At 41.7% G+C, this 12,937-nt stretch overlaps 1 protein-coding gene across 1 annotated transcript; it reads right to left on the bottom strand.

Annotated features, from left to right (window-relative positions):
- Positions 1-940: 940 nt before the first annotated feature.
- gal3st1a (galactose-3-O-sulfotransferase 1a) lies at positions 941-12,720 on the bottom strand. Its single transcript, XM_060843966.1, has 2 exons — positions 12,483-12,720; positions 941-2,158 (listed from the first exon to the last, which is right to left on the bottom strand). Exons 1-2 carry the CDS (start codon positions 12,674-12,676, stop codon positions 1,003-1,005), a joined length of 1,350 nt encoding a protein of 449 aa, XP_060699949.1. The 5' UTR covers positions 12,677-12,720; the 3' UTR covers positions 941-1,002.
- Between the last annotated feature and the right edge of the window lie 217 nt (positions 12,721-12,937).

The raw sequence follows: 12,937 nt of genomic DNA, 5'->3' as shown, positions 1-12,937 counted from the left end.
AGATTTGATTACATAAAATTTAAGTACATCTTGCTCTCAGTGCAGCATGTAAGTTAAGAAGCAACCATTTTGTATTATAATGAGATGCAGCCAATTCTGAATGTTCCCATCAAACCAAATTGCATAAAAATAACATTCAGCATAACGTATTATTACTTAGAGTTTTACAATTGAATGGGATATATATTTAAAAACAAATTTTATTTAAAGGACTATACATTCATCAGCTTGCATTTTGTTCAGTCAAATTGTGAGAACTTCATAGTGACTAAAAATGATCTTACTGTTGTAATATTGCACAGGATTCCTACCCTGGAAATGACAGAATTGCCATTGGTATGGTCATGCACAGAAACTATTTAAAAACATGGTTGTGTTTGAAATAGTATATTGAAAAGCAAGTGTGATTTTCTTCAAGTTAAGACGAGGGGTTTATTTTAAAAGTACATTCTGCATTCTAAGTGTGAGTAGGACTTTCCTTGTAAATATACTGCATAACAAATTCATAATGTAGGTCATATATTATTTGACAAGCATCAAGTAGGCAATCAATTGCTGCCTTTCAGGAATAGTTCACAAAGCCACATGATGGCATTGATCAGAGATCCCTCAGCACTTGGTCACGGTCCTGACTCCTCTGATCCTACTTGTAATTCACAGTTGTTTCATATGTGATCCTTCAAAAAAAATCATAATTGCAGTTGGAAGTTGGGATTAGATTTTTTTGAAGAACATGGTGTTGTAGGGCATATAGTTCCAAGTTAATGACAATTTTATGAACAGGAATTTGAAGAACAAAGCAAAACATTGAACTATACCCCAGGATAACTCTATATTACATATGTGAATGATTGCCATGTAACAACAGGCAATCGAGAATGGCACCAACGCAGTGCCAAAGGTCGAGTAGTCTGTGGCAATAATTAAGTTCTGCTATTGCCCGTAGCTGCCATAATGACAGGGTTGTGAATATGAAACCCATCACATTTCAAAGCTGGCCAACTACCATTTTAACAAATCCCTGATATAGGACCATAATTTTGTTATCCACAGGTTAACTCCCAATTCACTCAGATATTGTAGCTCAGGGGTGAGCATTTTCCTGCAGAGCTTCTTGTGCTTTCTGCTAATGTTCTTTTTCAGGTTGTAGCCCATGATTGAGCGTTCACCAAGTGGTTGCCATGGCTTTAATGATGCCTCCTGAATGGCATTTGCATCCACCGGGCGGCCACCATCAATGCAGATTGACTGCATGTTATCATTGCGCCTGCGCAATTCTTCCACATCACGCTCCATGCGTTCAAACCCATATGTTTCCACTTTTTTCCAGAAAGTAGCATTGAAGTATTGGTACAACATGGAATCAATTTTGTTCCAGTTTGTTGCCTTCTCATATAAGTCTCCAGTCATTCTTGATACAGTGGAGTCTTTTCGTACATTTAATTTGAAATATAAAATATCGTCCAGGTCCCAGCACATCACATCCTTCAAAAGAATAAGTGATTCATCAAAATGTTCGAGGAGCATCACCAGATGGAATCTTTCATCAATAGTTTTAATATGCTTCTTTACTTTGGGGTCATTGATATCCAAGTTATTATCATAGCCAAAGTCAAAAAATAGCAAATTTTTCAAGTAATGGGAGTTAAAACCACTTGGATCATAATATCGGTTGGGTTCCCTGAGGAATTCAGCTAGTTTGTCCTCTCCGCTTATTTTCCAGGTAAATGGGATCACGCTACCAAAGTAATGAAAAGACGACTCAAATAAATGTGCAGGGTTCCTGAGAATGGTGAAATAAATAGTGTCTTCAGGGAGTAGCTTGTGGACCTCTTCGAAGTTAAATCGCATATGATTACAGACAATATTGAAACACATGCCTGGCCTGTAATCCTTCACCTGGCTCCTATCAAAGTATGATGGGTAATAAAAATCATTCCTGCCATTGGGAAAAGCAAATTTCAGGCGGTGTTTCTGCCCAAAGCGGAAGAGGATGTTGAGAATAGTGCTACTAGCAGTCTTGTGGGTCTTCATGAACATGATATCTTCTTTCGGGGTGCAGGTTTTGCTCAACTCGGAGGTGAAATGGGAGCCATTCATCCGGGGGACATTCCTGACATGTGCAGGTTTATAAGAGCAGGAATAAGGTACAGGAATTCTAATAAGAAAGGCAAAATATGTTAGAAACACTGCTTATATTACAACTGTAGAATACAAGAATTTTCAACATTCAGCTAATCTTTTCAGTGCTGTAAACCCTTCTTAACATTTGTAAAATTATTTACTATTGCCCATACAATACAGAAAACTATGGGTTTCTTGATTTATTCTAATACACTCCGATTTCGCTATTCGCTCCCTCGACTACGAAGTAATTATTTGTTGAAACTGAAGTATTTTCTTGCCTTAGTGGGGTGATGATGGCCTAGTGGTATTATCGCTGGTGTATTAATTCAGATACCCAGGTAATGTTCCAGAAACTTGGGTTTGAATCTCACCATGACAGACAGTGAAATCTGAATTCAATAAAAATCTGGAAGTTAGAGTCGAATGATGACCGTGAAATTGTTGCTGATTGTCAGGAGCAACCAATCTAGTTCATTAATGTCCTTTAGGGAGAGAAACCAACCTGACCCATGTGACTCCAGACCCAGACCAACATCAGTGTGATTTTAATTACAGTATGGAAACAGGCCCTTTGACCCAAAAAGTCCACACCCACCCTCCAAACAATAACCCACCCAGATCCATTCCCCTACCCTGTATTTACCCCTGCCTAATGCACGTAACACTATGGGCAATTTACATGGCCAATTCACCTGACCTGCACATCTTTGGACTGTGGGAGGAAACTGGAGCACCCAGAGGAAACCCACACAGATACAGGGAGAATGTGCAAACTCCACATAGACAGTCACCCAAGGCTGGAATTGAACCCGGGTCCCGAGTGCTGTGAGGCAGCAGTGCTAACCACTGAGCCACCGTGCTGCCCCCCTCTCCTCAGGGCAACAAAAGCTGGTCCAGCCAGCAATAACCACATCCCGTGAATGAATTTAAAACAAAACTGACTGGAACCGTGAGTAACAAAACTATCCACACTGTAAGTAATCTAATCTAATCTAATCTAATTAAACTGTGGTTTTTATGAGTATTTTACAACATGATGAGGGATATGCAACTTCAAATGTGGAAAGTGCCTCAACCTCAAAGCTGACTACACAATAATACAGTTAATTTGGCATTAACAACCGAATTGGATATTGTAAAGCCAACATGAATGCAACGGTGCATCATCAAATAATCTCAGTGTCCTTGTGAAGGTGTTTAAAGCCATGCAAGACATTATTGTAAATTAGTGGTGATGCCACTGACTCTGCGTTTCTCTGATGGAAACTGTTGCAATATAATTTAACATTGCGAATGCAGTGTAAAACCAAATTGTGAAGCTTTTTTGGGGGGGAGGAAGAATGGTAAGAGACATTGTAGAAATAGTATCAGTTTAATGAGGCATAGGAACATAAAGACCTGAGGGTACATGCGTCAGACACACCAACCCCATTGTCTCAAATCAAAAGACAAACTCTATAAATCAGGAGATTTAGTACCAAAGGAATGAGCTGCTATTGTTTTCTGCAAGTATACACCAAAATCAACTGACTATTAAATTGTAGGTCGTTGCAAAAATCCTGTTAAAACATCTAAAAACGTGATACAGAGTAGACTTTAAAAATACTACTGTTATCCTTGCATGTATTAAGAGAATGGTACACCCCCTTACCCTAGTTAAATGATATAGTATGAAAGAAGGCCATTCAGCCTATTGTGGTCTGCCCGATCTTTCGTAGAGCTACTGAATTTCCCAGTTTTCCCTTCGAGTATTTATCCATTTCTACTTTGAATGTTATTGTTGCATCCACTTCCACCAGCATTTCAGCCATTGCATTTCAGCTGGTGAACACAATCATGATGGAGAAAGAAATAGAAAGATATGCTGATGTGTTTAGGTGAAATAAACTGGGAGATGATTTACATAGATAAAGGAATGCAGGCAAAGACTACACAAATCAAAAGTGTTTGTTTCTGATCCTACAGATGTGATTTAACACCATGAAACCTTCATATACTTTAAAGGTTTAAAGAGTCTTTCCCCATTGTGCAGAATCTTTTGTTCGAGTATGTTATGGCACGCATCTGAACTTGAACTAGGGACATCCACCACACCACAAGAAGGTTTATGCTTACCACATCACTGTGTAAGATAATTTTCACTTGACAGGAAACATTCTTGACTTATTTTTCCAAACTCTGCTCACTAGCACAGGAAGGATTCCAGGCCACTCCTTGGGTATTGAGCTATCCTGTTTCACCTTTTATCATCTCAGGAGTAAGTTTAAAAAATTCACTCAGAGAATGGGGGCATCGCTGGCTGGGCCAGTATTAATTGCCATCCATAGTTAGCCTTGAGAAGGTGATGGTAAGTTACCTTCTTGAACCACTGCAGCCCACATAGAGTAGCTAGACCCACATTGCCTGGGATTTTGATCCAGCAACAAGGAAGGAATGGCAATATATTCCAAATCATATTAGTGAGTGGTTTAATTGAGTGAACATTCTCTAACCTCCTTCCAAAACATTTTGCTTTTCAAATAAGATCATCAAAACTGTACACATACCAGAGGTATGGTCTAACTGAGGCCACATACAGATACAGTAAAACTTCCTGATGTTTATATTCCATTCCCCTTGTTGAAAACGAAAGTTTCCCAAGTATCTTCTTTTTCACTTGGTGTTGCTGCATAGTAACTTTATGTGATCCATGTGCCCGAGACAAGCAGGGTCCTTCTGTACTATTGAGTTTTGCAATCAGATTTATGCTGGTATAGCACCCTAATGCAGACTCAACAGAAACTAGCTTGGCACTGAACAGTGAACAAACGTGGGCACTTCCTGTGTGATTTCTAATAACTACTCACAAGGCTCTCATCGACTGTTAGAAAGTGAGGACAGTAGATACTGGAGATCAGAGTCGAAAAGTGTAGCGCTGGAAACGCATTGCAGGTCAGGCAGTATCCGAGAAGCAGGAGAATCGACGTTTTGGGCACAAGCCCTTCATCATTCCTGATGCTGCCTGACCTGATGTGCTTTTCCAGCACCACACTTTTCGACTCTTATTGATTGTTGACAATGTAGCAGTTAAGGTTTTCAACTTTAATTCAAAGTGTCTACATGATATTCAGGGTAGAAGATTTTAAACATTGTGGAAAATTTCATGAACTCTGCCTTTTTGATTATCTTCAAAGAATCTTTTATAACGCAGAACCATTTCATTCAAATAAACCAGCAGACTGCATAAAACAATGCCTTCTGGTTTAAACTGGAGGATAACAACAACTTAAATTTCTATTGCACCTTTACGATGGAAAAAATTATTCTAGAATGTTTCACAGGAGGCACCACAAAAATGAGCAACACACAAAGGAATGGGTGGGAAATGTGGCCAAGCGAATAGGACTTGAGGAGAAGTGGAATAAGAAGAGCAGGAATGAGATAGTAGGCTACACGACCAAGGAAATCCCCCCTTCTCTGCCACTCATCTTCCAGCATCGAGATAGCTAGCTCTGCTCAGACAACACCATATAGCAGAGGACGGCCGCATCACTTTCCCTTCAATCTTATCCCAAGATAAATACATTTTTATAAAAGTCCTGAGATTTCAGAGCGGCCTTATGTGCTTGATTCATTTTACCACAAAATCCTGCCTCTTGTGATAAAATCTTTGTGGAAAATCTTTGAAAAACAAGTTGAGATGGTTGTTTAAAAAAGTATACAGGATTCTTGGCTGCAACAAGCTGCAGAGAATACAAAAGCAAGGATATTATATACTGAGCCTTGAAAATGACTGGATCAATCCCAGCAGGAATCTTGTGTCCAGCTCTGGGCACCATACACGAGGCAGGATGCCTTATAAAGAGAGTGCTGAGGAGATTTTGCAGGAATGGTAAATCCCTAGATGTGGCACTTCAATTAAATGGAAAGACTGGAAATGCTGGAGTTGCTCGCTTCGAGCAGACACTATTAAGTGACAATTTAAGATGTTCAAAATTATTAAGCTTTTTGAGAAGTGAGAAGAACCTGTTTCTGTAGTGTAAGGGTTGATAACCTGAGCTCATTGGTAAAATTGGCAAAAGAGGCAAAGGTGGAGTTTTTTTTATCAACACCGCAAGTTGTTATGATCTGCTTGAAAGGGTGACAGACGCAGATTCAAAAGTAGCTTTCAAAAGGGAATTGAATAAATACTTGAGGTGGAAAATTTGCAGTACTGCAGGGCAACAATCATAGGACTGGGGAATTGCTAACTGGATAATTTTTCAGAGTCGGTAGAGGAACAATGGTTCAAATTAACATACCATAAGCTGACTGGAATTATCATGAAAGCTCAGATTTAGTTTAAAAGAAAGTAGTGGTCTAACCAAAGACTCTAAAAATATGCTCATTGCAGTTGCCTGGAACTCATCTATATATATATTTGTAAACAACATCAAACCAGTTCCAAGTAGAAATAACAAGCTCAGTTAAGCTATTTTGTAAGGCTTTACATGCACTGAAGCTTCTTTAGTATACTACAAAGTGTTTCATGCTTTGCACAAACACTAACACTGTAGTGTAAATCCATAATTAGTGTAAGACCAACATTTGTGCATTTCCAACTCCCTTTACTACACCACTGTTCTAGCTGACAATTTTTTTTCCATTGCATTTTTCTTATCCATGTTCTTTTATTTTAATGAAAAGGACTCTGGAATTCCTGATCTAAATATTTCAGTGTCTTACCTTTCTTTGAGAGTATCCATGCAACCTAACTCTTTGGTCAAACTTTTGGTCACTGGTTTATTTCTTTGGCTTAGTATCAATGTTTATCTGGTTACGCTTTTGTGAACAGCTTTGGGATTTTTAAATGCACTACATAAATATGCGTTGTTACCATTGTTTATGTTCATCTGTATTTTATGCATTGTGTCAAGTATTGACCAGCTACTATTTCTGTTGTAAAATATCTTGCTTTTGTATTTGCCAATAACTGTAACTCATGCTGCAGTCCATTTAAAACACAGAACTGGACCAAAAATATATTTGTAACATCATGTTGTTTCTTTTATTAATTTTAGTACAAAAAGACTATGAATAAAATGCAATGGAAAAGATATAGGAAAAGGAATTTAAGCCCGAGTGGTGTTTTGGCACATAATGTAGGGGAGGGGCATATCAATATCACAACATTAAACAGCCATTTTACAAGAAAGATTGCGTCTCAAATGTTTCCCTATTTTTATTGAAAGCGAGGACACGAGTATTAAGTGGTGAGAAAACTGATGAAGACAACTTTTGTGATGAAAATGCTATATTACAACTTTAAAAAGATAACACTTTAAAACATCCAAGTAATAGGGAACTGCTTTATTTTATTATTTAAGACAGCAAGTGATTCTAAGGTATAAAGGTGTTGAGACTGTTTATCACAATCCTATTCCAATGCCTCTCCTATGTCAGCCAGCCACTCTTGCCTGGTTTGATTCTTACCTATCCATTTGTAGACAAAGCACCACCTGCCAAGTCCCACACAGTTACCCGTAGAATCTCCCAAGGATTCCCTCTAATCAGTCCTCCGATCATCCACATCCCCAATCATCATCCATCTCTCATTTACCTTCTACGTCTTTGGCAACATTTGAAATATATTGCACACAGCTCTACTTTATCGTGTCTGCTCTCCACTCCCACAATATCTCCAATTTATCATGCTGTTTGTTTATTCATTAGTATTAGATGCGCAGAAATTTTCTCCAAGAGAATACTGAGAAGACTGAAATCACTGTATTCAGTCTATGCCATTAATTTGTTTCTCTAGCTAATGAGACCCCATTCCTTACACTGTCATCTGAAGAGGGACTAGACTGCTCACAATCTGTTCTCCTGGTCGACATTGTGATGAGCTTTTAATCACATAGCCAGTCCCATCACCAAAACCAGCTATGTCCACATCCATAAGATTGCCAAGCTGCAACACTGCTTCAGTTCATTTGCTGTTACAATCTCATCCATGGCTTTATTAATTCTTGACATCCAGTTCAATGCTCACTTAGTCGTACTCCCATTAGCCAACCTCCATGAACTTGAGCTCATACAAAACTCTGCTGCCTCTCTCCTAACATGCAGCAAGTTCCATTCACTTTTCATCTTGAACTTGTTGACTCTTGGTTTAGTAAAGTCTCAATATTAAAACGTCATCTTTGTTTTAAAGTCCCTCCATGGTCTTGCTCTTCATTATCTCCATTGCCTGATTGATCAGCTCAATGACTATCTTAAATCTCTGCATTTTCCAAATCTTGGAACTAATTTTGATTGCTCTGCCATTGGCAGCCTTGCCTTCAATTACAGAGGTCAAAAGTTCTGAAATATTCTCCCAAAAGCTCATTGCTTCGCTGCCTGTTTAGCTCTTTTCTTTCTTTCTAATGCTCCACTATATCTACCTCTTTGTCCATGTTTTTGGTTGCCTGTCCTAATAGCTCCGTTCTTATGAAACAACATTGGCACCTAAGACATAAAAATAGAATTAGACCATTCAGTCCCTCAAGCCATTCAATAAGATCACGGTTGATCTGCCCCAGGCCTCAACTTCTTTCTCATGCCAGCTCATCATAGCCCTTAACTCTCCAATATTTTAAAAATATATCCACCTCCTCTCTAAATACGTTCAGTGACCTAACCTCCACAATTTACTGGAATAGAGAATTCCAGTCATTCACTGCTCTCAGAAGAGAAATTCCTTTCCACCAGTTTTAAAGGAGCGTTCACTTAGTTTGTAACAATGTACCCTCGTTTGAGACTGCCCATTTCTCAACACCTATCGCTCCTCATTCTTTTAAACTCTAATGAATAGAAGTCTAATCTGTTTAGCCATTCTTGATAGGACAAGCCATTCAGCCTGGTGATACACTCTCTTAAATACAGGAATCAAAACTTTACTCAATTTCTGCACTCCCTCGAATTTTGTTTTCTCCTGCTTAGATCTCAAGTAGCAGCAACAACTGAAAGCTGAAGTCGATGCTGGGAACAATGTCAGCACGCTGAATGGTGTACGTAGCTCCTCGGAGCAGCTGTGAAGCTTAGACAGAATATCGCAGTGTACTCCAGGTGCAACCTCGCCAACACCCTACAGAATTTTAACAATACTTCCCTATTTAAACTCCAACCCACAAGCAAGAAAGACCAAATTTCCATCTACTTTCTTAATGACCTGCTGCACCTGCATGCTAACTTGCTATTCCAGCTAAACGTATTCTATATCACAATCTGTTGCACGTATGTCACTTCTCTCCATCACACTGACACCTTTGTGGGCGGCACGGTAGCACAGTGGTTAGCACTGTTGCCTCACAGCACCAGAGACCTGGGTTCAATTCCCGCCTCTGGCGATTGACTATGTGGAGTTTGCCTGTTCTCCCTGTGTCTGCGTGGGTTTCCTCCGGGTGCTCTGGTTTCCTCCCACAGTCCAAAAATATACAGGTTAGGTGAATTGGCCATGTTAAATTGCCTGCAGTGTTAGGTTAGGGGTATGGGTGGGTTGCGCTTCGGTGGGTCGGTGTGGACTTATTGGGCCGAAGAGCCTGTTTCCACACAGTAAGTAATCTAATCTAAACCTTCCTTTACTAACAAAGCTGGCCCAGAATCTTTTCCTTGCCGTGTATTCTTTCAGAACATTGAATATAGAGTTGCCAGCCATGGTCACTGTGTAACCACATCTCCATAATAGCTTATCATATATTTCTCCCTGTGTTGTCAACTCCTTTATCCATTTTACAAATACTGTGCACAATCAGGCAAAAAGCCTTAAACCTTCAACATTTTATTATTAGTTTTTCTAGTTTTAATTTCTGCTGCACTTGTTTGCACATATTTTTTAAGCCCTTCCCTGTCATACTTCAATTATCATTCACCTTTTCACTACTCTGCATCCCTGCTCTCGTTTCTTTTTGATTTTTAAAATACCTTGCTTCAATTGAGCCCTCCCCTCTCCACTACTTAGTTCAAAGTAATACAATTATACAATTTGCCAAGACTCTGGTTTCCAGCCTGGTTCAAGTGAAGCCCAGAGAAAGTTAGGACTGCAGATGCTGGAGATCAGAGTCAAAACATGTGGCGCTGGAAAAGCACGGTCAGTCAGGCAGCATGGGAGGAGCAGGAGAGTCAATGTTTTGGGACATTTCCTGATGAAGGGCTTATGATCGAAATGTCGACTCTCCTGCTCCTCCAATGCTGCCTGACCAGCTGAGCTTTTCCAGCGCCACACGTTTTGACTCAAATGAAGCCCGTCCCAGTTGAACAGCTTTCTCTTTGAATGGGAAGAGTTCAGTGCCCCATGAATGGGAACCCATTTCACCCACACCAATTTTGGTGGCATGCATTTACCTCTCTTTTGCTATTTACTCTATACTAATCTGCACATGACTCGGGGAATAATCTTGAGATTAAAGCCTTTGTGGTTCTACTTTTTTAGTTGAACGTCAAGCTGCTTGTAATCCCTCAGCAGAATCTCTTTCCTAGTCCTGCCTGTGTCATTGGTACCTACATGGACCATGTCAATGATATCCTTCCCCTCCCACTGCAGGTTTCACTCCAGCCCGTGGGCGGCACGGTGGCACAGTGGTTAGCACTGCTGCCTCACAGCGCCTGTAGACCTGGGTTCAATTCCCGACTCAGGCGACTGACTGTGTGGAGTTTGCACATTCTCCCCGGTTTCCTCCCACAGTCCAAAGATGTGCGGGTCAGGTGGATTGGCCAAGCTAAATTGCCCGTAGTGTTAGGTAAGGGGTAAATGTAGGGGTATGGGTGGGTTGCGCTTCGGCGGGTCGGTGTGGACTTGTTGGGCCGAAGGGCCTGTTTCCACACTGTAAGTCTAATCTGTAAAAAAAAATGTCCCTGACCTTGGCACTAGGTGGGCAACACAACCTTTGGAATTTTCCAACTTTGCTACAGAAACAATATCTGTTAGCCTAACTATACTGTCCCCTATCCTACCACATTTCTCTCCCCAACCCTCCCCCCCCCCCCCCCCACTCTTGATAGAACTGCACTGTTCTCCAAGGTGCTGTGATGTCCTAGTCCACACTAAGAGCAAGAACCTTCTGTCTATTGGACAAGGACTCTGGCTCTCCATAGCTAAATTCTGTGCCTCAGTCACACCTTCCTGTCCCTGACCAGCGACCAAATGTGGTTTACACGAATCAATCCAAGGGGTGTGATTGTCTCCTGAAACACAGTTCAGTTGCCTCTCCTCCAGCCTGACGTGTCCCTAACTCATCAGCTCTCAGCCCAAGTTCCTCCAGCAAACAACACTTCTTGAAAATATGTTCCTGGTGATCACACCAGTCTCCTCCACCAGCTCCCACAGACTAACGGTGCAACAGATCAACAAAGACCTAACTCTGTCCATCTCCATAGATACTAGCGACCCTGCTGTGTTCCAGCATTTCCTGTTTTCATCATGTCGTGATTAAATTTTGTTCAAGATAACACTTCTGTGAAAGTGTCTGTTTTTTTTGTTCTCGGCTAAACAAATGGCATCTCATTCTTGGGACTCAGCACCGCATTACATTTAAGATGAGAGTGGTGCTGGAAAAACACACCAAGTCAGGCAGCACCCGAGGAGCTTGATGAAGGGCTTTTGCCCGAAACGTTGAGTCTCCTGCTCCTCGGATGCTGCCTGACCTGCTGTGCTTTTCCAGCACCACTCTGATCTAGACTCAGATTTCCAGCCACTTCTGCCGACTGTATTAATTTGCCCATTTTCGGAGCTGTATTTTTGAACTAGGAATTGTGTATCGCGGTAATCAGAATTGGAATTTTCTGATTGGAATTGATTAATGTTGGAATTTTCATTGTGCTAACAAGTTGAAAACGCAGGAACACTCCTTGAACGACACAAACCTATCTGGCATTCCCTCGATCATCATTCGAAATGAAGAGAACGACACGGTGGCACAGTGGTTAGCACTGCTACCTCACAGCTTCAGCGATCCGGGTTCAATTCCCGCCTCAGGCAAACAACTGGATGGAGTTTGCACATTCTCCCCGTGTCTGCTGTGTAGATATGTATATGATAAATTGCCCGTAGTGTTAGGTGCATTAGTCAGAGGGAAATGGGTCTGGGTGGGTTGCTCTTCGGAAGGTCAGTGTGGACTTGTTGGGCCGAAGGGCCTGTTTCCACACTGTAAGTAACCTAATAAGAACCTCCAAATGAGCCCCTGGACAGAGAGATACACTGCCGCTCATACGTTGTGTTGAAGAAAAAAATGAGTAAAGTGCAAGGTTTTTTTTTCAGAGGGAATGGACTGCCTCCCAGAAACTTTCAGTCTCACCAATTAATTCAAAACAAAGCTGACGCACTGTTCACAGCATTTTAAAGTGAAGTGAAAGAGACTTACTCCTGCAGGCTGAGCTGGTGAGGAGGTGCCGCGTATGAGTACAGCAGGATCATGCAGGTGGTGAGCAGAGTCCCCAGGACGAGCCCCTTGCACATCGACTTCCATTGCTTCCCCTGCTGCAGCATGACCTGCAGTAGACCCTGGCCTGTTTGCTGGAAGGAGGACAGCCCGGAGGTTAGGGTCTTGGAAGCCATGCAGCTGAACCCGCGCAGCGAGATGGAGGCGTCCGCGCCTCGCACCTTCAGTCGCCTGTGTCCCATCTCCCTGCAGAATCGATCCTGGAGGGAGAGGAGGTGGGGGGGAGAGATTCTCCCCAAAGCCGGCGCCAGGAGGTGAGCACACAGCACCGGGGCCTCCCCCCCAGCAGCAGCAGCAGCAGCCTGCCCTGTCTGTGCTACCCGCTCCGGGTGTCAGACGAGGCAGCTGGCTCTCCGCTCGATCCCGAGTCGACGCCG

This window comes from Hemiscyllium ocellatum, chromosome 24 (assembly GCF_020745735.1).
Source record: "Hemiscyllium ocellatum isolate sHemOce1 chromosome 24, sHemOce1.pat.X.cur, whole genome shotgun sequence".
In the NCBI taxonomy this organism is placed as follows: domain Eukaryota; kingdom Metazoa; phylum Chordata; class Chondrichthyes; order Orectolobiformes; family Hemiscylliidae; genus Hemiscyllium; species Hemiscyllium ocellatum.
Note: the sequence above shows the minus strand (reverse complement) of the source record. Positions and strands in the feature narration are given on the sequence as shown.

Excerpts from the sequence above, each read along its gene's own strand:
- gal3st1a (XM_060843966.1), bottom strand. The coding sequence starts at position 12,676 with ATGGCTTCCAAGACCCTAACCTCCGGGCTGTCCTCCTTCCAGCAAACA. Across the intron at positions 2,159-12,482 it reads CACCAGCTCAGCCTGCAGGA|AATTCCTGTACCTTATTCCT; the intron begins GTAAGTCTCTTT and ends CTTTCTTATTAG.